The sequence below is a fragment of the Coturnix japonica genome, unplaced genomic scaffold (genome assembly GCF_054131305.1).
Source record: "Coturnix japonica strain WE unplaced genomic scaffold, WE-NBRP24 Scf058, whole genome shotgun sequence".
Classification (NCBI taxonomy): Eukaryota; Metazoa; Chordata; class Aves; order Galliformes; family Phasianidae; genus Coturnix; species Coturnix japonica.
Window position 1 is genome coordinate 993,038 of NW_028188961.1, and position 25,873 is coordinate 1,018,910.

Genomic DNA, 25,873 nt, shown 5'->3' on the forward strand with positions numbered 1-25,873 from the left:
TGGGGTGGTTATGGGGTGGTTATGGGGTGCTATGGGGTGGTTATGGGGTGATATGGGGTGGTTATGGGGCGCTATGGGGTGATATGGGGTGGTTATGTGGTTTATGGGGTGGTTATGGGGTGATATGGGGTGATATGGGGTGATATGGGGTGGTTATGGGGCACTATGGGGTGGTTATGGGGTGATATGGGGTGGTTATGGGGTGATATGGGGTGGTTATGGGGTGATATGGGGTGGTTATGGGGTGGTTATGGGGTTTATGGGGGGTTATGGGGTGATATGGGGTGGTTATGGGGTGGTTATGGGGCGCTATGGGGTGGTTATGGGGTTTATGGGGGGGTTATGGGGTGATATGGGGTGATATGGGGTGGTTATGGGGTGATATGGGGTGGTTATGGGGCGCTATGGGGTGATATGGGGTGATATTGGGTGATATGGGGTGGTTATGGGGTGGTTATGGGGGGTAATGGGGGGCTATGGGGGGAATATGGGATCAATGGGGTTTATAGGGTTAATGGGGTCAATGGGGTCTATGGGGCCAATGGGGTCTATGGGGTCAATGGGGCCAATGGGGTCTATGGGGCCAATGGGGTCTATGGGGTCAATGGGGTCTATGGGGTCTATGGGGCCAATGGGGTCTATGGGGTCTATGGGATCAATGGGGCCTATAGGATCAATGGGGTCTATGGGGTCAATGGGGTCTATGGGGCCTATAGGATCAATGGGGTCTATGGGGCCAATGGGGTCTATGGGGCCAATGGGGTCTATGGGGTCAATGGGATCAATGGGGTCAATGGGATCAATGGGGCCAATGGGATCAATGGGGTCTATAGGATCAATGTGGCCAATGGGATCAATGGGGTCTATGGGGTCAATGGGGCCAATGGGATCAATGGGATCAATGGGATCAATGGGATCAATGGGGTCTATGGGGTCTATGGGGTCAATGGGATCAATGGGGTCAATGGGATCTATGGGGCCTATAGGATCAATGGGGTCTATGGGGTCAATGGGGTCTATAGGATCAATGGGGTCAATGGGATCAATGGGGTCAATGGGATCAATGGGATCAATGGGGCCTATAGGATCAATGGGGCCTATAGGATCAATGGGGTCTATGGGGCCTATAGGATCAATGGGGTCTATGGGGCCAATGGGGTCGTTCTGCCCCACAGATGGCGGCTCCTATGAGAACATGGCGGGCGCCGAGCTGACCCCGATGATGTGACCCCATAACCTTGATGGGACCCTCCTGGATGATGGACCCCATAGAGACCCCATAGAAACCCCATAGAGCCCCACAGAGACCCATAGAGACCCCATAGAGACCCCATAGGGCCATATAGGGACCCATAGAGCCCCATAGAGGCCCCATAGAGACCCCTAGAAACCCCATAGAGCCCCATAGAGACCCCATAGGGCCCTATAGGGACCCACAGAGCCCCACAGAGACCCTATAGAACCCCATAGAGACCCCATAGGGCCCCATAGAGACCCCTAGAAACCCCATAGAGCCCCACAGAGACCCTATAGAGCCCCATAGAGGCCCCATAGAGCCATATAGGGACCCATAGAGCCCCATAGAGGCCCCATAGAGACCCCTAGAAACCCCATAGAGCCCCACAGAGACCCTATAGAGCCCCATAGAGACCCCATAGGGCCCTATAGGGACCCACAGAGCCCCACAGAGACCCTATAGAACCCCATAGAGACCCCATAGGGCCCCATAGAGACCCCTAGAAACCCCATAGAGCCCCATAGAGACCCTATAGAACCCCATAGAGGCCCCATAGGGCCCTATAGGGACCCATAGAGGCCCCATAGAGACCCCATAGAGCCCCTACAAACCCGATAGAGCCCCATAGAGACCCCCTGACCCCATAGTGCCCCATAGAGACCCCCTGACCCCATAGAGACCCCATAGAGCCCTTAGAGACCCACTGACCCCATAGAGACCCCATAGAGCCCTTAGAGCCCCACTGACCCCATAGAGACCCCATAGAGCCCCATAGAGACCCCTAGAGACCCCATAGAGTCCCACTGACCCCATAGAGCCCCCTAGAAACCCCATAGAGACCCCCTGACCCCATAGAGCCCCATAGACCCCATAGAGACCCATAGACCCCATAGAGACCCCATAGAGCCCCACAGAGACCCCATAGAGCCCCACAGAGACCCCATAGAGCCCCACAGAGACCCCACAGACCCCATAGAGCCCCATAGAGACCCCATAGAGCCCCATAGAGACCCCATAGACCCCATAGAGACCCCATAGAGCCCCATAGAGACCCCATAGACCCCATAGAGACCCCATAGAGCCCCATAGAGACCCCATAGACCCCATAGAGACCCCATAGAGCCCCATAGAGACCCCATAGACCCCATAGAGACCCCATAGAGCCCCATAGAGACCCCATAGACCCCATAGAGACCCCATAGAGCCCCATAGAGACCCCCACGCTGTCCCCCCCCCCCCCCCCCCACCTTAATGAAGACAAACGAGGCTGTAATTAAAAACTGGAATCACTAATGAACAAAGTGAACCTCTATGGGGTTATATGGGGTTATGGGGTGGGATATGGGGCTATAAGGGGGGGATATGGGGTGGGATATGGGGGGATATGGGGTTATGGGGGGATATGGGGTTATATGGGAGGGATATGAGGATATATGGGGTTATATGGGGGTATGGGGTGGGATATGGGGGGGATATGGGGTTATATGGGGGGATATGGGGTGGGATATGGGGTTATATGGGGTTATATGGGGTTATATGGGGTTATATGGGGGGATATGGGGTTATATGGGGGGGATATGGGGTTATAGGGGGCTATAGGGCGGTTATGGGGCGGTTATGGGGCAGTTATGGGGTGGTTATGGGGCGCTATGGGGCGGTGTCATGTGAAGGCCAATGAGAACGCTCTGTATCCCAGGTTGGTGAACACGTCGATTTTGGGGCTGTTCCCTGCGGCCGTCAGAACCTATAGGGGGAGAAATGGGGTCAGCCCCATAGAGACCCCATAGAGACACATAGGGACCCATAGGGACCCATAGAGACCCATAGAGACCCATAGAGACACATAGAGACACATAGAGACACATAGAGACCCATAGGGACCCATAGAGACCCATAGAGACACATAGGGACCCATAGAGACACATAGAGACACATAGAGACCCCATAGAGACACATAGGGATCCATAGAGACCCCATAGAGACCCATAGGGACCCATAGAGACCCCATAGAGACACATAGGGACCCCATAGAGACCCCATAGAGACACATAGGGACCCCACAGAACCCCATAGAACCCCCATAGAGCCCCATAGAACCCCATAGAGACCCATAGAAACCCCATAGAGACACATAGGGATCCATAGAACCCCATAGAGACCCCATAGAACCCCATAGAACCCCCATAGAGCCCCATAGAACCCCCATAGAGCCCCATAGAGACCCATAGGGACACATAGAGACCCATAGAGACCCCATAGAGACCCATAGAGACCCATAGATACCCCATAGAGACACATAGGGATCCATAGAACCCCATAGAGACCCCATAGAACCCCATAGAACCCCCATAGAGCCCCATAGAACCCCCATAGAGCCCCATAGAGACCCCATAGAGACCCATAGGGACACATAGAGACCCATAGAGACCCCATAGAGACCCATAGAGACCCCATAGAACCCCATAGAGACCCCATAGAGACCCCATAGAGACCCATAGGGACACATAGAGACCCATAGAGACCCCATAGAGACTCATAGAGACACTGTGCCCCATAGGGACCCCATAAAGACCCATAGCGACCCATAGGGACCCATAGAGACCCATAGAACCCCATAGAGCCCCATAGAGACCCCATAGAGACACATAGAGACACATAGGGACACATAGGGACCCATAGAGACACATAGGGACCCATAGGGAGCCATGGAGACCCATAGAGACCCCATAGAGACCCATAGGGACCCATAGAGACCCATAGGGACCCATAGAGACCCCATAGAGACACATAGGGACCCCATAGAGACCCCATAGAGACCCCACAGAGACCCATAGAGACCCCATAGAGACACATAGGGACCCACAGAGACACATAGGGACCCATAGAGACCCCATAGAGACACATAGGGACCCCATAGAACCCCATAGAACCCCCATAGAGCCCCATAGAGACCCCATAGAGACACATAGGGACCCATAGAGACCCATAGAGACCCCATAGAACCCCATAGAACCCCCATAGAGCCCCATAGAACCCCCATAGAGCCCCATAGAGACCCCATAGAGACACATAGGGACCCATAGAGACCCCATAGAGACACATAGGGACACATAGAGACACATAGAGACCCCATAGAACCCCATAGAACCCCCATAGAGCCCCATAGAGACCCCATAGAGACCCATAGAGACCCATAGAGACCCATAGAGACACATAGAGACCCCATAGAGACACATAGAGACACTGTGCCCCACAGAGACCCATAGAGACCCCATAGAGACACATAGGGACCCATAGAGACACATAGGGACCCATAGAGACCCCATAGAGACACATAGGGACCCATAGAGACACATAGGGACCCCATAGAACCCCCATAGAGCCCCATAGAGACCCCATAGAGACACATAGAGACCCCATAGAGACACATAGGGACCCATAGAGACACATAGGGACCCATAGAGACCCATAGAGACCCCATAGAACCCCACAGAACCCCCATAGAGCCCCATAGAGCCCCATAGAACCCCCATAGAGCCCCATAGAGACCCCATAGAGACACATAGGGACCCATAGAGACCCCATAGAGACACACAGAGACCCATAGAGACCCATAGAGACCCATAGAACCCCATAGCGCCCCATAGAGACCCCATAGAACCCCCATAGAGCCCCATAGAGACCCCATAGAGACACATAGGGACACATAGAGACACATAGAACCCCATAGAGACCCCATAGAGACCCATAGAGACACTGTGCCCCATAGGGACCCCATAAAGACCCATAGCGACCCATAGGGACCCATAGAGACCCATAGAACCCCATAGAGCCCCATAGAGACCCCATAGAACACCATAAACCCCATAGAGACCCCATAGATCCTCCATAGAGCCCCACAGAACCCCATAAACACCCATATATCCCCCATATATCCCCATAGAGCCCCATAGATCCCCCATAGAACCCCATAGATCCTCCATAGAGCCCCACAGAACCCCATAAACACCCATATATCCCCCATATATCCCCATAGAGCCCCATAGATCCCCCATAGAACCCCATAAATCCCCATAGAACCCCATAGCCCCCATAGGACCCCATAAACCCCCATATATCCCCCATAGAGCCCCATAGAGACCCCATAGCGCCCCATAGAGCCCCATAGATCCCCCATAGAACCCCATAGAGCCCCATAGGACCCCATAGAGACCCCATAGAGCCCCATAGAACCCCATAGAGCCCCATAGAACCCCATAGCGCCCCATAGAGACCCACCTTATGCTCTGGGGCTGGGGGGTGCAGGCAGAGGCAGCGTAGGGCCCCATAGAGCCCCATAGAGACCCCCATAGAGACTCCATAGAGCCCCATAGAACCCCATAGATCCCCCATAGAGCCCCATAGAACCCCACAGAGCCCCATATATCCCCCACAGAGCCCCATAGAGGCCCCGTAGAGCCCCATAGAACCCCACAGAGACCCCATAGAACCCCATAGAACCCCATAGATCCCCCATAGAGCCCCATAGAACCCCACAGAGCCCCATATATCCCCCACAGAGCCCCATAGAGGCCCCATAGAACCCCATATATCCCCCATAGAGCCCCATAGAACCCCATATATCCCCCATAGAGCCCCATATAGCCCCATAGCGCCCCATAGAGACCCACCTTATGCTCTGGGGCTGGGGGGTGCAGGCAGAGGCAGCGTAGGGCCCCATAGATCCCCATAGAGACCCCATAGAACCCCATATATCCCCCATAGAGCCCCATAGAACCCCATAGAACCCCATAAACCCCCCATAGATCCCCCATAGAGCCGCATAGAGCCCCATAGAACCCCATAGATCCCCCATAGAGCCCCATAGAACCCCACAGAGTCCCATATATCCCCCACAGAGCCCCATAGAGGCCCCATAGAACCCCATAGAGCCCCACAGAGACCCCATAGAACCCCATAGAGCCCCATAGAACCCCGTAAAACCCCCATAGAGCCCCATAAACCCCCATAGATCCCCCATATATCCCCATATAGCCCCATAGATCCCCCATAGAACCCCATAGAGCCCCACAGAGACCCAATAGAACCCCATAGAGCCCCATAGAGCCCCATAGAGCCCCATAGAACCCCATAGATCCCCCATAGAGCCCCATAGAACCCCATAGAACCCCATATATCCCCCATAGAGCCCCATATAGCCCCATAGATCACCCCATAGACCCACCTTATGCTCTGGGGCTGGGGGGTGCAGGCAGAGGCAGCGTAGGGCCCCATAGAGCCCCATAGAGACCCCATAGAGCCCCATATATCCCCCATAGACCCCTCTACCCCCCCCAAACTCCCCATAGAGCCCCATAGAGCCCCATAGAACCCCATATATCCCCCATAGAACCCCATAGAACCCCATATATCCCCTATAGAGCCCCATAGAACCCCATAGATCACCCCATAGACCCACCTTATGCTCTGGGGCTGGGGGGTGCAGGCAGAGGCAGCGTAGGGCCCCATAGAGCCCCATAGTAACCCCATAGAACCCCATATATCCCCTATAGAGCCCTATAGAGACCCCATAGAACCCCATAGAACCCCATATATCCCCCATAGAGCCCCATAGAGACTCCATAGAGCCCCATAGAACCCCATAGATCCCCCATAGAGCCCCCATAGAGCCCCATAGAACCCCACAGAGCCCCATATATCCCCCACAGAGCCCCATAGAACCCCATAAACCCCCCATAGATCCCCCATAGAGCCCCATAAACCCCCATAGATCCCCCATATATCCCCATATAGCCCCATAGATCCCCCATAGAACCCCACAGAGCCCCACAGAGACCCCATAGAACCCCATAGAGCCCCATAGAACCCCATAAACCCTCCATAGAGCCCCATAAAGACCCCATAGCGCCCCATAGAGCCCCATAGATCCCCCATAGAACCCCATAGATCCCCATAGAACCCCATAGAGCCCCATATATCCCCCATAGAACCCCATAGAGCCCCATAGATCACCCCATAGACCCACCTTATGCTCTGGGGCTGGGGGGTGCAGGCAGAGGCAGCGTAGGGCCTCATAGAGCCCCATAGAGCCCCATAGAACCCCATATATCCCCTATAGAGCCCTATAGAGACCCATAGAACCCCATATATCCCCCATAGACCCCCATAGAGACTCCATAGAGCCCCATAGAACCCCATAGAGCCCCATAGATCCCCCATAGAACCCCATAGAGCCCCACAGAGACCCCATAGAACCCCATAGAGCCCCCATATATCCCCATAGAGCCCCATAGATCCCCCATAGAACCCCATAGAGCCCCACAGAGACCCCATAGAACCCCATAGAGCCCCATAGAGACCCACCTTATGCTCTGGGGCTGGGGGGTGCAGGCAGAGGCAGCGTAGGGCCCCATAGAGCCCCATAGAGCCCCATAGAACCCCATATATCCCCCATAGACCCCCATAGAGACCCCATAGCGCCCCATAGAACCCCATAGCGCCCCATAGAGACCCACCTTATGCTCTGGGGCTGGGGGGTGCAGGCAGAGGCAGCGTAGGGCCCCATAGAGCCCCACAGAGCCCCATAGAACCCCATAGAACCCCATATATCCCCCATAGATCCCCCATAGAACCCCATATACCCCCATAGAGCCCTATAGAGACCCCATAGAGCCCCATAGAGCCCCATAGATCACCCCATAGACCCACCTTATGCTCTGGGGCTGGGGGGTGCAGGCAGAGGCAGCGTAGGGCCCCATAGAGCCCCATAGAGACCCCATAGAACCCCATATATCCCCCATAGAGCCCCATAGGACCCCATAGAGACCCCACAGAACCCCATATATCCCCCATAGACCCCCATAGAGACCCCATAGCGCCCCATAGAGACCCACCTTATGCTCTGGGGCTGGGGGGTGCAGGCAGAGGCAGCGTAGGGCCCCATAGAGCCCCACAGAGCCCCATAGAACCCCATATATCCCCCATAGAGCCCCATAGGACCCCATAGATCACCCCATAGACCCACCTTATGCTCTGGGGCTGGGGGGTGCAGGCAGAGGCAGCGTAGGGCCGGGGGGGTGCAGGGGACCCGGCCCTTTAATTCCCCACTGAGCTGAAGTTGGTGCAGGGATGAGCCCTGACCACAGGCCAGGAGCTGGGGGGGTAATTAATGGGGGGTTAATTAATAGGGGGGTAATTAGGGGCAATTAGGGGGTAATAGGGGGTTAATAAGGGGTGATAGGGGGTAATAAGGGGGTAATAAGGGGTAATAAGGGGTAATAAGGGGGTAATAGAGGGTAATAGGGGATAATAAGGAGGTAATAAGGGGGTAATAAGGGGTAATAGGGGGTAATAAGGGGGTAATAGGGGGTAATAAGGGGTAATAAGGGGGTAATAACGGGGTAATAAAGGAGGTTAATTAATAGGGGAGGGTAATTAGGGGCAATTAGGGGGTGATAGGGGGTTAATAAGGGGTCATAGGGGGTAATGAGGGGGTAATAGGGGGCAATAAGGGGTAATAGGGGGTAATAGGGGGGTCATAGGGGGAAATAAGGGGGTAATAGGGGGTAATAAGGGGGTAATAAGGGGTAATAAGGAGGTAATGGGGGGTAATATGGGGGTAATAGGGGGTAATAAGGGGGTAATAGGGGATAATAGGGTGTAATAAGGGGTAATAGGGGTAATAAGGGGGTAATAATGGGGTAATAGGGGGTAATAAGGGGTAATAGGGGGTAATAAGAGGTAATAGGGGTAATAGGGCGTAATAAGGGGTAATAGGGGGTAATAAGGGGGTAATAGGGGGTAATAAGGGGGTAATAAGGGGGTGATAGGGGGTAATAAGGGGGTAATAGGGGGTAATAAGGGGGTAATAAGGGGGTCGTAGGGGGTAATGAGGGGGTAATAGGGGGCAATAAGGGGTAATAATGGGGTAATAGGGGGTAATAGGGGTAATAAGGGGGTAATAGGGGGTAATAAGGGGGAAATAGGGGGTAATAATGGGGTAATAAGGGGAAATAGGGGGTAATAAGGGGGTAATAAAGGAGGTGGGGGGCAATTAGGGGGGTAATATGGGATAATAGGGGGTAATATGGGGTAATAAGGGGGGAATAAGGGGTAATAATGGGGTAATAAGGGGTAATAAGGGGGTAATAGGGGGTAATAATTGGGTAATAGGGGTAATAGGGGGTAATAAGGGGATAATAGGAGGCAATAAGGGGTAATAAGGGGGTAATAGGGGTAATAAGGGGGTAATAAGGTGGTAATATGGGGGTAATAAGGGGATAGGGGATAATTAGGGGGTAATGGGGGGGGTAGGGAGTAATAAGGGGTAATAAGGAGGTAATATGGGGTAATAAGGGGGTAATAAAGGGGGTAGGGGGAAATTAGGGGGGTAGTAAGGGGGTAGGGGGCAATTAGGGGGCATTAAGGGGGCTCTATAGGGCGCTATGGGATTCTATGGGGTTCAATGGAGTTCAGTGGTGTTCTATGGGGGTCCAATGGAATTCTATGGGGTTCAGTGGAGTTCTATGGGGTTCTATGGGGTTTTATGGGGTCCTATCGGGTTCTATGGGGTTTTATGGGGTCCTATGTGTTCTATGGGATTCTATGGGGTTTTATGGGGTTCTATGGGTCGCTATGGGGCAGGATAGACCAGATCCTGATGGAATAGGACGTGTTGCTGCCCTGGAGGTTCTATAGGGTTTAATGGAGTTCTATGGGACTCTATGGGATTCTATGGGGTTCTATGGGGTTCTATGGGGTTTTATGGGGTCCTATTGGGTTCTATGGGGTTCTATGGGGTCCTATGGGGTTTTATGGGGTTCTATGGGTCGCTATGGGGCAGGACAGACCAGATCCTGATGTAATAGGACGTGTTGCTGCCCTGGAGGTTCTATAGGGTTTAATGGAGTTCTATGGCGTTCTATGGGGTCCTATCGGGTTCTATGGGGTCCTATGGGGTTCTATAGGGTCCTATGGGGTTCTATGGGGTCCTATGAGGTTCTATGGGTCGCTATGGGGCAGGACAGACCAGATCCTGATGGAATAGGACGTGTTGTTGCCCTGGAGGTTCCATAGGGTTTAATGGAGTTCTATGGGATTCTATGGGATTCTATGGGGTTCTATGGGGTTCTATGGGGTTTTATGGGGTTTTATGGGGTTCTATGGGTCGCTATGGGGCAGGACAGACCAGATCCTGATGGAATAGGACGTGTTGCTGCCCTGGAGGTTCTATAGGGTTTAATGGAGTTCTATGGGATTCTATGGGATTCTATGGGGTTCTATGGGGTCCTATGGGGTTCTATAGGGTTCTATGGGGTCCTATGGGGTTTTATGGGGTTTTATGGGGTTCTATGGGTCGCTATGGGGCAGGACAGACCAGATCCTGATGGAATAGGACGTGTTGCTGCCCTGGAGGTTCTATAGGGTTTAATGGAGGTCTATGGGATTCTATGGGGTCCTATCGGGTTCTATGGGATTCTATGGGGTCCTATGGGGTCCTATCGGGTTCTATGGGGTTTTATGGGGTCCTATGGGGTTTTATGGGGTTCTATGGGGCAGGACAGACCAGATCCTGATGGAATAGGACGTGTTGTTGCCCTGGAGGTTCTATAGGGTTTAATGGAGTTCTATGGGACTCTATGGGACTCTATGGGATTCTATGGGGTCCTATCGGGTTCTATGGGGTCCTATGGGGTTCTATGGGTCGCTATGGGGCAGGACAGACCAGATCCTGATGGAATAGGACGTGTTGCTGCCCTGGAGGTTCTATAGGGTTTAATGGAGTTCTATGGGATTCTATGGGGTCCTATCGGGTTCTATGGGATTCTATGGGGTCCTATGGGGTTTTATGGGGTTCTATGGGTCGCTATGGGGCAGGACAGACCAGATCCTGATGGAATAGGACGTGTTGCTGCCCTGGAGCCAATGGGAACACAGTGGTTGGGGTGACGGAACGAAGGTGCCATAGGGTCAATGCTGGGCCCCCCCCACAGACCTGAACACAAAACGACCCCAAAATCAGCCTTTTTTAACCCAAAAAACAACCCAAAGCCTCAAATAAAGACCCCAAAAAGACCCAAAACCGCCCCAAAAGCCCCAAATCCACCCCAAAAAGCCCCAAATCCCCCCAAAATGACCCCAAATCCACCCCAAAAACGACCCTAAATCCTCATCTAAAGACCCCAAAAAAGCCCTTTTTTAACCCAAAAATGAGCCCAAATCAGCAGCTGAGGCCCCAGAAAGACCCAAAAGACCCCAAAAAACCCCAATTGGCCCTAAATCCACCCCAAAAAGCCCCAAATCCACCCCAAAAAGCCCCAAATCCCCCCAAAATGACCCCAAATCCACCCCAAAAACGACCCTAAATCCTCATCTAAAGACCCCAAAAAAGCCCTTTTTTAACCCAAAAATGAGCCCAAATCAGCAGCTGAGGCCCCAGAAAGACCCAAAAGACCCCAAAAAACCCCAAATGGCCCTAAATCCCCCCCAAAAAGCCCCAAATCCACCCCAAAATGACCCCAAATCCACCCCAAAAACGACCCCAAATCCTCATCTAAAGACCCCAAAAAAGCCCTTTTTTAACCCAAAAATGAGCCCAAATCAGCAGCTGAGGCCCCAGAAAGACCCAAAAGACCCCAAAAAACCCCAAATAGCCCCAAATTTCCCATGAAAAGGCCCCAAATCCACCCCAAAAAGCCCCAAATCCCCCCAAAATGACCCCAAATCCACCCCAAAAACGACCCCAAATCCTCATCTAAAGACCCCAAAAAAGCCCTTTTTTAACCCAAAAATGAGCCCAAATCAGCAGCTGAGGCCCCAGAAAGACCCAAAAGACCCCAAAAAACCCCAATTGGCCCTAAATCCACCCCAAAAAGCCTCAAATCCACCCCAAAAAGCCCCAAATCCACCCCAAAAACGACCCTAAATCCTCATCTAAAGACCCCAAAAAAGCCCTTTTTTAACCCAAAAATGAGCCCAAATCAGCAGCTGAGGCCGCAAAAAGACCCAAAAGACCCCAAAAAACCCCAAATCCACCCCAAAAAGCCCCAAATCCACCCCAAAATGACCCCAAATCCACCCCAAAATGACCCCAAATCCTCATCTAAAGACCCCAAATCCTCATCTAAGGACCCCCAAAAAGCCCTTTTTTAACCCAAAAATGAGCCCAAATCAGCAGCTGAGGCCCCAGAAAGACCCAAAAGACCCCAAAAAACCCCAAATGGTCCTAAATCCCCCCCAAAAAGCCCCAAATCCACCCCAAAAAGCCCCAAATCCCCCCAAAATGACCCCAAATCCACCCCAAAAACGACCCCAAATCCTCATCTAAAGACCCCAAAAAAGCCCTTTTTTAACCCAAAAATGAGCCCAAATCAGCAGCTGAGGCCCCAGAAAGACCCAAAAGACCCCCAAAAACCCAAATTCGCTCTAAATACCCCCAAAAAGCCCCAAATCCACCCCAAAAAGCCTCAAATCCACCCCAAAATGACCCCAAATCCACCCCAAAAACGACCCTAAATCCTCATCTAAAGACCCCAAAAAAGCCCTTTTTTAACCCAAAAATGAGCCCAAATCAGCAGTTGAGGCCCCAGAAAGACCCAAAAGACCCCAAAAAACCCCAAATAGCCCCAAATTTCCCATGAAAAGGCCCCAAATCCACCCCAAAAAGCCCCAAATTGACCCCAAAAAGCCCCAAATGGCCCCATAAAACCCCCCATTGACCCCAAAAAGCCCCAAATCCACCCCATAAAGGACCCCATTGACCCCATAAGCCCCATATTGACTCCATTAAACCCCATATTGACCCCAAAAAGCCCCAAAAAGGCCCATTTTGACCCCAAAAAGGCCCCCATTAACCCCACAAAGGTCCCACTGACCCCAATAGCCCCACATTGACCCTAAAAGGCCCTAAATACCCCCAAAAAAGCCCCATATTGACCCCAAAAAGCCCCATATTGACCCCAAAAAGGCCCCCATTGACCCCATAAGCCCCCATTGACCCCATAAAACCCCATATTGACCCCAAAAAGCCCCAAAAAGGCCCATTTTGACCCCAAAAAGGCCCCCATTAACCCCACAAAGGTCCCACTGACCCCAATAGCCCCACATTGACCCTAAAAGGCCCTAAATACCCCCCAAAAAAGCCCCATATTGACCCCAAAAAGCCCCATATTGACCCCAAAAAGCCCCATATTGACCCCCAAAAGGCCCCCATTGACCCCATAAAACCCCATATTGACCCCAAAAAGCCCCAAAAAGGCCCATTTTGACCCCAAAAAGGCCCCCATTGACCCTATAAAGCTCCCATAGACCCCATAAAACCCCATATTGACCCCTAAAAGCCCCAAAAAGGCCCATTTTGACCCCAAAAAGGCCCCCATTAACCCCACAAAGGTCCCACTGACCCCAATAGCCCCACATTGACCCTAAAAGGCCCTAAATACCCCCCAAAAAAGCCCCATATTGACCCCAAAAAGCCCCATATTGACCCCAAAAAGCCCCCTATTGACCCCAAAAGCCCCATATTGACCCCAAAAAGGCCCCCATTGACCCCATAAGCCCCATATTGACCCCATAAAACCCCATATTGACCCCATAAAACCCCATATTGACCCCAAAAAGCCCCAAAAAGGCCCATTTTGACCCCAAAAAGGCCCCCATTAACCCCACAAAGGTCCCACTGACCCCAATAGCCCCACATTGACCCTAAAAGGCCCTAAATACCCCCCAAAAAGCCCCATATTGACCCCAAAAGCCCCATATTGACCCCAAAAAGCCCCATATTGACCCCAAAAGCCCCATATTGACCCCAAAAAGGCCCCCATTGACCCCATAAGCCCCATATTGACCCCATAAAACCCCATATTGACCCCATAAAACCCCATATTGACCCCAAAAAGCCCCAAAAAGGCCCATTTTGACCCCAAAAAGGCCCCCATTAACCCCACAAAGGTCCCACTGACCCCAATAGCCCCACATTGACCCTAAAAGGCCCTAAATACCCCCCAAAAAAGCCCCATATTGACCCCAAAAAGCCCCATATTGACCCCAAAAAGGCCCCCATTGACCCTATAAAGCTCCCATAGACCCCATAAAACCCCCCATTAACCCCAAATAACCCCAAAAAGCCCCATTTTGACCCCAAAAAGGCCCCCATTGACCCCATAAAACTCCCATAGACCCCATAAAACCACCCACTGACCCCAAAAAATCCCTTTTTGACCCCAAAAAAGACCCCCCCCCCCCCCCATAACTCACCATCCAGTCAGAGTCAGTGGCCACACAGCGGATCCATTTCCCATGTTGGGGTCGGCTGCATTCCTATATGGGGTGGGAGACCCTATAGAGCCCCATAGCGCCCCATAGAAACCCCATAGAGCCCCATAGAGACCCCATAGAGCCCCATAGAACCCTATAGAGCCCATAGAACCCTATAGGGCACCATAGAGCCCCATAGAGACCCCATAGAGCACCATAGAACCCCATAGAGACCCATAGAGCACCATAGAGCCCCATAGAGCACCATAGAGACCCCATAGAGACCCATAGAACCCAATAGAACCCCATAGAACCCCATAAGCCCCCCACAGAACCCCATAGAGCACCATAGAGACCCCATAGAGCCCCATAGAGCCCCATAGAGACCCCATAGAGCCCCATAGAAACCCCATAGAGCCCCATAGAACCCCATAGAGCACCATAGAACCCCATAGAGCCCCATAGAAACCCCATAGACCCCATAGAGCACCATAGAGCCGCATAGAACCCCATAGAGACCCCATAGAGCACCATAGACCCCATAAGCCCCCCATAGAGCCCCATAGAGCCCCATAGAACCCCATAGAGCACCATAGAGACCCCATAGAGACCCCATAGAGCCCCATAGAGCCCCATAGAGCCCCATAGAGCACCATAGAACCCTATAGAGCACCATAGAGCCCCATAGAGACCCCATAGAGCCCCATAGAGACCCCATAGAGCACCATAGAGCCCCCATAGAGCCCCATAGAGCCCCAAAGAAACCCCATAGAGCCCCACAGAGACCCCACAGAGCACCATAGAACCCTATAGAGCACCATAGAGACCCCATAGAGACCCCATAGAGACCCATAGAGCCCCATAGAGACCCCATAGAGCACCATAGAAACCCCATAGAGACCCCATAGAGCCCCATAGAGACCCCATAGAGCACCATAGAGCCCCATAGAGACCCCATAGAGCCCCATAGAGACCCCATAGAGCCCCATAGAATCCTATAGAGCACCATAGAGCCCCATAGAGACCCCATAGAGCCCCATAGAACCCCATAGAGCCCCCATAGAGCACCATAGAGCCCCATAGAACCCTATAGAGCACCATAGAGACCCCATAGAGCACCATAGAGACCCCATAGAGCCCACAGAGCCCCATAGACCCCATAGAGCCCCATAGAAACCCCATAGAGCCCATAGAGACCCCATAGAACACCATAGAGCCCCATAGAGACACCGTAGAGCACCATAGAGCCCCATAGAGACCCCATAGAGACCCCATAGAGCACAATAGAAACCCATAGAGACCCCATAGAGACCCCATAGAGCACAATAGAAACCCCATAGAGCACCATAGAGACCCCATAGAGCCCCATAGAACCCCATAGAGCACCATAGAGACCCCATAGACCCCATAGCGCCCCATAGAACCCCATAGACCCCACTCACCGGGTATTTGTGCACCTCGATCAGCTGCACTTGGGATCCATGGCGCAGATCTGAAACAATGGGGGATCTATGGGGGCTTATGGGGTCATATAGGGCCATATAGGGCCATATAGGATCCATATAGGATCCATTTAGGGCCATATAGGATCCATTTAGGGCCATATAAAACCATATAGGGCCACATAGGGTCATATAGGGCCATATAGGATCCATTTAGGACCATATAGGGCCATATAGGATCCATTTAGGGCCATAAAGGACCATATAGGGTCCACATAGCCCCATATAGGGTCCATATAGGATCCATTTAGGGCTATATAGGGTCCACATAGCCCCATATGGGGCCCTATAGGGTCCATATAGGATCCATTTAGGGCCATATAGGGTCCACATAGCCCCATATAGGGCCCTATAGGGTCCATATAGGATCCATTTAGGGCCATATAGGGTCCACATAGCCCCATATAGGGCCCTATAGGGTCCATATAGAATCCATTTAGGGCTATATAGAGTCCACATAGCCCCATATAGGGTCCATATAGGATCCATTTAGGGCCATATAGGGTCCACATAGCCCCATATAGGGCCCTATAGGGTCCATTTAGGGCCATATAAGGCCCATATAGACCCATATGAGGCCCTATAGAGTCCCTATAGGGTCCCTATAGGGTGTGGGGTCCCCACTCACCCCATAACCTCACTGTTCCGTCCTCCCCCCCCGACAGACATTGGGGGGGGTCCCGTAGGGCCAGGCAATGGACGCAGTCACGGTGACCCCGAAGCTCGTGCTATGGGGTGGAGAACAGTGGGGTCACCCCATAGCGCCCCATAGAACGCCATAGAGACCCATAGATCCCCCATATCCCCCCATATCACCCCATAGATCCCCCATATCACCCCATAGTGACCCCATATCCCCCCATATAACCCCATATCCCCCCATCTCACCCCATATCCCCCCATATCACCCCATAGATCCCCCATATCCCCCCATATAACCCCATATAACTCCATATCCTCCCATATACTCCCATATCCCCCCATATATCCCCCATATCTCTCCATAGAGACCCCATAGAGCCCCATAGACCCCATAGAGACCCATATAACCCCATAGATCCCCCATATCCCCCCATATAACCCCATATCCCCCCATATAACCCCATATCCTCCCATATCCCTCCATATAACCCCATAAACCCCCATATCACCCCCATATAACCCCATATCCCCCCATATAACCCCATATAACCCCATATCCCCCCATAGATCCCCCATATAACCCCATATCCCCCCATATAACCCCATATCCCCCCATATAACCCCATATCCCCCCATAGATCCCCCATATAACCCCATATCCCCCCATATAACCCCATATCCCCCCATATAACCCCATAGATCCCCCATATCACCCCATATCCCCCCATATAACCCCATATCCCCCCATATAACCCCATATCCCCCCATATAACCCCATATCCCCCCATATAACCCCATATTAACCCCATATAACCCCATAGATCCCCCATGTAACCCCATATCCCCCAATATAACCCCATATTAACCCCATATAACCCCATAATCCCCCATAGATCCCCCATATAACCCCATATCCCCCCATAGATCCCCCATATCCCCCCATATAACCCCATATCCCCCATATAACCCCATATTAACCCCATAACTCACAGTGAAGGCCCCGCTCTCCAGGTCCATGGCTCTGACCACCCCGTCCCCCCCCGCCATCACTAACGAGTTATCCTGGGTAATTAAAGGCCACGCTATGACGTCATCGGGGTGATGACGTCATCGGGGGATGATGACGTCATCGGGGGATGATGACGTCATCAAGGTGTGACGTCATAGTTACCCTATGGTTGATCTGGATGCTGTTGAGCTCCGGGACCTCCAGGCTGCTCCTATAGGGGAAGGGGGGGGGGGGATATGGGGTTATTTGGGGTCATACAATGGGGTCACATGGGGTCACCCTTAGGGGTCCCCCATAGAGCCTCATTGAGCCCCATAGGGACCCATAGAGACCCCATAGAGACCCATAGAGCCCCATAGAGACCCATAGAGACCCATAGAGACCCATAGAGACCCATAGAGACCCATAGGGACCCATAGAGACCCATAGAGACCCATAGGGACCCATAGAGCCCCATAGAGCCCATAGAGACCCATAGAGACCCATAGGGACCCATAGAGACCCATAGAGACCCCATAGAGACCCATAGGGACCCATAGAGACCATAGAGACCCATAGAGACCCATAGGGACCCATAGAGACCCATAGAGACCCATAGGGACCCATAGAGCCCCATAGAGCCCATAGAGACCCATAGAGACCCATAGGGACCCATAGAGACCCATAGAGACCCCATAGAGACCCATAGAGACCCCATAGATACCCATAGAGACCCATAGAGACCCCATAGAGCCCATAGAGACCCATAGAAACCCATAGGGACCCATAGACCCCATAGAGACACATAGGGACCCATAGAGACCCCATAGAGCCCCATAGAGCCCCATAGAGCCCCATAGAGACCCCATAGAGACCCATAGAGACCCATAGAGACCCATAGAGACCCCATAGAGACCCATAGAGACCCCATAGAGACCCATAGAGCCCCATAGACCCCATAGAGCCCCATAGAGACCCCATAGAGACCCATAGAGCCCCATAGACCCCATAGAGACCCATAGAGACCCATAGAGACCCATAGAGACCCCATAGAGACCCATAGAGACCCATAGAGACCCATAGAGACCCCATAGAGACCCATAGAGACCCATAGAGACCCCATAGAGCCCCATAGAGCCCCATAGAGACCCATAGGGACCCATAGAGACCCCATAGAGACCCATAGAGACCCATAGAGACCCATAGAAACCCATAGAGACCCATAGAGACCCCATAGATACCCATAGAGACCCATAGAGACCCCATAGAGCCCATAGAGACCCACAGAAACCCATAGGGACCCATAGACCCCATAGAGACACATAGGGACCCATAGAGACCCCATAGAGCCCCATAGAGACCCCATAGAGACCCATAGAGACCCATAGAGCCCCATAGAGACCCCATAGAGACCCATAGAGCCCCATAGACCCCATAGAGACCCATAGAGACCCATAGGGACCCATAGAGACCCCATAGAGACCCATAGAGCCCCACAGACCCCATAGAGACCCATAGAGACCCATAGGGACCCATAGAGACCCCATAGAGACCCATAGAGCCCCACAGACCCCATAGACCCCATAGGGACCCATAGAGACCCATAGAGACCCATAGAGACCCCATAGAGACCCATAGAGACCCCATAGAGCCCCATAGAGCCCATAGGGACCCATAGAGACCCATAGAGACCCATAGGGACCCATAGAGCCCCATAGAGCCCATAGAGACCCATAGAGACCCATAGGGACCCATAGAGACCCATAGAGACCCCATAGAGACCCATAGGGACCCATAGAGACCATAGAGACCCATAGAGACCCATAGGGACCCATAGAGACCCATAGAGACCCATAGGGACCCATAGAGCCCCATAGAGCCCATAGAGACCCATAGAGACCCATAGGGACCCATAGAGACCCATAGAGACCCCATAGAGACCCATAGAGACCCCATAGATACCCATAGAGACCCATAGAGACCCCATAGAGCCCATAGAGACCCATAGAAACCCATAGGGACCCATAGACCCCATAGAGACACATAGGGACCCATAGAGACCCCATAGAGCCCCATAGAGCCCCATAGAGCCCCATAGAGACCCCATAGAGACCCATAGAGACCCATAGAGACCCATAGAGACCCCATAGAGACCCATAGAGACCCCATAGAGACCCATAGAGCCCCATAGACCCCATAGAGCCCCATAGAGACCCCATAGAGACCCATAGAGCCCCATAGACCCCATAGAGACCCATAGAGACCCATAGAGACCCATAGAGACCCCATAGAGACCCATAGAGACCCATAGAGACCCATAGAGACCCCATAGAGACCCATAGAGACCCATAGAGACCCCATAGAGCCCCATAGAGCCCCATAGAGACCCATAGGGACCCATAGAGACCCCATAGAGACCCATAGAGACCCATAGAGACCCATAGAAACCCATAGAGACCCATAGAGACCCCATAGATACCCATAGAGACCCATAGAGACCCCATAGAGCCCATAGAGACCCACAGAAACCCATAGGGACCCATAGACCCCATAGAGACACATAGGGACCCATAGAGACCCCATAGAGACCCATAGAGACCCATAGAGCCCCATAGAGACCCCATAGAGACCCATAGAGCCCCATAGACCCCATAGAGACCCATAGAGACCCATAGGGACCCATAGAGACCCCATAGAGACCCATAGAGCCCCACAGACCCCATAGAGACCCATAGAGACCCATAGGGACCCATAGAGACCCCATAGAGACCCATAGAGCCCCACAGACCCCATAGACCCCATAGGGACCCATAGAGACCCATAGAGACCCATAGAGACCCCATAGAGACCCATAGAGACCCCATAGAGCCCCATAGAGCCCATAGAGACCCATAGAGACCCATAGAGACCCATAGAGACCCCATAGAGACCCATAGAGACCCCATAGAGACCCATAGAGCCCCATAGACCCCATAGAGCCCCATAGAGACCCCATAGAGACCCATAGAGCCCCATAGACCCCATAGAGACCCATAGAGACCCATAGAGACCCATAGAGACCCCATAGAGCCCCATAGAGCCCCATAGAGACCCCATAGAGACCCATAGAGACCCATAGAGACCCATAGAGACCCCATAGGGACCCCATAGAGACCCATAGAGCCCCATAGAGCCCCATAGAGACCCCATAGAGACCCATAGAGACCCATAGAGACCCATAGAGACCCCATAGGGACCCCATAGAGACCCATAGAGCCCCATAGAGCCCCATAGAGACCCATAGAGCCCCATAGAGACCCCATAGAGACCCATAGAGACCCACAGAGACCCATAGAGACCCACAGAGCCCCATAGACCCCATAGAGACCCATAGAGCCCCATAGAGACCCATAGGGACCCATAGAGACCCATAGAGCCCCATAGAGCCCATAGAGACCCATAGAGACCCCATAGACCCCATAGAGACCCATAGAGACTCATAGAGACCCATAGGGACCCCATAGACCCCATAGAGCCCCATAGACCCCATAGAGACCCATAGGGACCCACAGAGACCCATAGAGACCCCATAGAGACCCCATAGAGACCCATAGAGCCCCATAGACCCCATAGAGCCCCATAGAGACCCCATAGAGACCCATAGAGCCCCATAGACCCCATAGAGACCCATAGAGCCCCATAGAGCCCCATAGACCCCATAGAGACCCATAGAGACCCATAGAGACCCATAGAGACCCCATAGAGACCCATAGAGACCCATAGACCCCATAGAGACCCATAGAGACCCATAGAGACCCATAGAGACCCATAGACCCCATAGAGACCCATAGGGACCCATAGAAACCCCATAGAGACCCACAGAGCCCCATAGACCCCATAGAGACCCATAGGGACCCATAGACCCCATAGAGACCCCATAGACCCCATAGAGACCCATAGGGACCCATAGAGACCCCATGGAGACCCCATAGAGACCCATAGAGACCCATAGGGACCCCATAGAGACCCATAGAGACCCATAGGGACCCATAGAGACCCATAGAGATCCATAGAGACCCATAGACCCCATAGAGACCCATAGAGACCCCATAGAGCCCCATAGACCCCATAGAGCCCCATAGAGACCCCATAGAGACCCATAGAGCCCCATAGACCCCATAGACCCCATAGAGACCCATAGAGACCCATAGAGACCCATAGGGACCCATAGAGACCCATAGAGACCCCACAGAGACTCATAGAGCCCCATAGACCCCATAGAGACCCATAGAGACCCATAGAGACCCATAGAAACCCATAGGGACCCATAGACCCCATAGAGACACATAGGGACCCACAGAGACCCCATAGAGACACATAGAGACCCATAGAGACCCATAGAGACCCCATAGACCCCATAGAGACCCCATAGAGACCCATAGGGACCCCATAGACACCCATAGAGACCCATAGAGACCCATAGACCCCATAGAGACCCATAGAGACCCATAGAGCCCCATAGAGACCCCATAGAGCCCCATAGAGACCCATAGAGACCCCATAGAGCCCCATAGAGACCCCATAGAGACCCATAGAGACCCATAGAGCCCCATAGGGACCCATAGAGACCCATGGAGACCCATAGAGACCCTATAACCCCATATCCCCCCACATTAATAAGGGGTCACTTGGGGTCACATTTGGGGTCACTCACCTGCAGGGTGGTCTCCTGGTCCAAACCTCTTTACAACCCTATAGAGAGAAAGACCCCCCCCCCCAACCCCACACCAAAGGTCAGAGGTCAAGGCCCAGAGGTCAAAAGGTCAAAGGGTCAAAAGGTCAAAGGTCAAAGGTCACCTTTTTAGCCAGGTCGGCCCAGTTCCAGGCCTTGATTTCCCCATCGCTGGCGCTCAGCAGTTGCCGTTCCCCACAGGCCAGAGCATAGACCGGGCCTCGATGCGCTACCGAGGGGTCAGAGGTCAAGGGGTCAGAGGTCATGGGGTCAGAGGGTCAGAGGTCACGGGGTCAGAGGTCAAGGGGTATGGGGTCTATGGGGTCAAGGGATCAGAAGGTCAGGACAGAGCTCAATGGGGTCTCTATGGGTCCCTATGGGGCTCTATGGGGTCTTTATGGGGCTCTATGGGTCTCTATGGGTCTCTATGTGTCTCTATGGGTCTCTATGGGTCCCTATGAATCTCTATGGGCTCAGTGGGTCTCTATGGGGTCTGTGAGGCTCTATGTGTTTCTATGGGTCTCTATGGGTCCCTATGGGTCTCTATGGGTCTCTATGGGTCTCTGTGGGTCCCTATGGGGCTCTATGGGGCCACAGTGGGTCTCTATGAGTCCATATGTGTCTCTATGGGTCTCTATGGCTCCCTATGGGTCCCTATGTGTCTCTATGGCTCCCTATGGGTCTCTATGGCTCCCTATGTGTCTCTATGGGTCTCTATGGATCCCTATGGGTCTCTATGGGGTCCCTATGAAGCTCTATGGGCTCAGTGGGTCTCTATGGGGTTTGTGAGGCTCTATGTGTTTCTATGGGTCTCTATGGGTCCCTATGGGTCTCTACGTGTCCCTATGGGGTCTCTATGGTTCCCTATGGGTCTCTATGTGTCCCTATGGGGTCTCTATGTGTCTCTACGGGTTCCTATGGGTCCCTATGGGGTCTCTATGGGTTCATATGGGTCTCAATGTGTCCCTATGTGGGTCTCTATGTGTCTCTATGGGTCTCTATGTGTCCCCATGGGGTGTCTATAGGGTCTGTGAGTCTCTACGGGGTCCCTATGGCTCTCTATGGGGTCACAGTGGGTCTCTATGGGTCTCTATGGGTCTCTATGGGTCTCTATGGGTCTCTATGGGTCCCTATGGGTCCCTATGGGTCTCTATGGGTCTCTATGGGTCCCTATGGGTCTCTATGGGGTCCCTATGAAGCTCTATGGGCTCAGTGGGTCTCTATGGGGGCTGTGAGGCTCTATGTGTTTCTATGGGTCTCTATGGGTCCCTATGTGTCTCTGTGGGTCTCTATGTGTCCCTATGGGGTCTCTATGGGTCTCTATGGGTTCATATGGGTCTCAATGTGTCCCTATGTGGGTCTCTATGGGTCTCTATGTGTCCCCATGGGGTGTCTATGGGGTCTGTGAGTCTCTACGGGGTCCCTATGGCTCTCTATGGGGTCACAGTGGGTCTCTATGGGTCTCTATGGGTCTCTATGGGTCTCTATGGGTCTCTATGGGTCCCTATGGGTCCCTATGGGTCTCTATGGGTCTCTATGGGTCCCTATGGGTCTCTATGGGGTCCCTATGAAGCTCTATGGGCTCAGTGGGTCTCTATGGGGGCTGTGAGGCTCTATGTGTTTCTATGGGTCTCTATGGGTCCCTATGTGTCTCTGTGGGTCTCTATGTGTCCCTATGGGGTCTCTATGGGTCTCTATGGGTTCATATGGGTCTCAATGTGTCCCTATGTGGGTCTCTATGGGTCTCTATGTGTCCCCATGGGGTGTCTATGGGGTCTGTGAGTCTCTACGGGGTCCCCATGGCTCTCTATGGGGTCACAGTGGGTCTCTATGGGTCCATATAGGTCTCTATGAGTCTCTATGGGCCTCTATGGGGTCCCTATGTGTCTTTATGGGGTCTCTATCGGTCCCTATGTGTCTCTATGGGTCTCAATGTGTCCCTATGGGTCTCTATGGGTCCCTATGTGTCTCTATGGGTCTCTATGTGTCTCTATGGGTCTCTATGGTTCCCTATGGGTCCCTATGGGTCCCTATGCGTCTCTATGGGTCTCAATGTGTCCCTATGGGTCTCTATGGGTCCCTATGTGGCTCTATGGGTCTCTATGGGTCCCTATGGGTCTCAATGTGTCCCTATGTGGGTCTCTATGGGTCTCTATGGGTCTCTATGGTTCCCTATGTGTCCCTATGGGTCCCTATGGGTCCCTATGGGTCTCTATGGGGTCTCTATGGGGTCCTATGGAATCTATGGGGCTCTATGGGTCCCTATGGGTCTCTATGGGTCTCTATGGGTCTCTATGTGTCTCTATGGCTCCCTATGGGTCCCTATGGGTCTCTATGGGTCCCTATGGGTCTCTATGTGTCTCTATGGGTCTCTATGTGTCCCTATGGGGTCTCTATGGGTCTCTACGGGTTCCTATGGGTCTCAATGTGTCCCTATGTGTCTCTATGGGTCTCTATGTGTCCCTATAGGGTCTGTGAGTCTCTACGGGGTCCCTATGGGTCTCTATGGGGTCACAGCGGGTCTCTATGGGTCCCTATGGGTCTCTATGAGTCTCTATGGGCCTCTATGGGGTCCCTATGTGTCTTTATGGGGTCTCTATGGTTCCCTATGGGTCTCTATGTGTCCCTATGGGTCTCTATGGGTCTCTATGGGTCTCTATGGGTCCCTATGGGTCCCTATGTGTCTCTATGGGTCTCTATGGGTCCCTATGGGGTCTCTATGGGTCTCTATGGGTTCCTATGGGTCTCAATGTGTCCCTATGTGGGTCTCTATGGGTCTCTATGGGTCCCTATGTGTCTCTATGGGTCTCTATGTGTCCCCATGGGGTGTCTATAGGGTCTGTGAGTCTCTACGGGGTCCCTATGGCTCTCTATGGGGTCACAGTGGGTCTCTATGGGTCCATATAGGTCTCTATGAGTCTCTATGGGTCTCTATGGGTCCCTATGGGGTCTCTATGGGTCTCTATGGGTTCCTATGGATCTCAATGTGTCCCTATGGGTCTCTATGGGTCTCTATGGGTCTCTATGGGTCTCTATGGGTCTCTATGGGTCCCTATGTGTCTCTATGGGTCTCTATGTGTCGCCTCCCCCCCCCCCCCCCCCTTTGACCTCTCACCCCGGAAGCAGAACAGCGGTTTTTTACTCTCTTCCGTCGCCCCGGCTCCCAATGCCGCCGCTAGGCCAAAGATGGCGATTTCCCCGTAATTATTCCCCGCCGCCAAATACCGACCGCAAGGTGAAGGACTCTGCGATAAAACGCTCATATGAAGCAATTGACGATCGCGTTCGGGTCCGGTTGGACAAACCGAGCCACGTTCGGCCGCCTCCGGTTCCTCTTCGATGGGCGCCGCCATGTTGGGCCTTCTCTTTGTCGCAGCGTGATGACGTCACCAGGGGGGAAAACGGCGGGAAGAGCGGCGCATGCGCGCCAAGCCCACGGCTTACGCACTGAGGCCGGAAGTGGGTGGGAAACCGGAAGTGGGGGTTGGAACCGGAAGTGGGTGTGGCCGTAGAGGTTTAGCGCATGCGCTGTGCGCGTC

General features: G+C 52.9%; 2 protein-coding genes across 40 annotated transcripts in view; one reads left to right on the forward strand and one right to left on the reverse strand.

Annotated features, from left to right (window-relative positions):
* LOC146751972 (uncharacterized) overlaps nt 1–2,530 on the forward strand; it is a 24,465-nt gene extending 21,935 nt beyond the window's left edge. For 35 of the 39 annotated variants that reach the window (XR_014941071.1, XR_014941072.1, XR_014941074.1 and 32 more), the window contains one exon: nt 1,176–2,530. Coding sequence is in view for 24 of the 39 variants with exons in the window: in XM_085533288.1 (XP_085389414.1) it covers nt 1,176–1,228 (53 nt within the window). In the remaining 15 variants the exon portion in view is untranslated. The remainder of the gene's footprint in view (nt 1–1,175) is intronic. The other 4 variants (XR_014941073.1, XR_014941075.1, XR_014941070.1 and 1 more) reach the window with 2 other exon arrangements.
* THOC6 (THO complex subunit 6) lies at nt 2,511–25,708 on the reverse strand. The gene is made up of 11 exons (XM_085533305.1): nt 25,450–25,708; nt 22,460–22,563; nt 22,317–22,354; nt 17,807–17,855; nt 17,626–17,697; nt 16,622–16,721; nt 15,934–15,983; nt 14,492–14,554; nt 11,121–11,231; nt 8,262–8,390; nt 2,511–2,981 (listed from the first exon to the last, which is right to left on the reverse strand). The coding sequence occupies exons 1-11, from the start codon at nt 25,685–25,687 to the stop codon at nt 2,898–2,900; spliced, it is 1,038 nt and encodes a 345-aa protein (XP_085389431.1). The 5' UTR covers nt 25,688–25,708; the 3' UTR covers nt 2,511–2,897.
* Between the last annotated feature and the right edge of the window lie 165 nt (nt 25,709–25,873).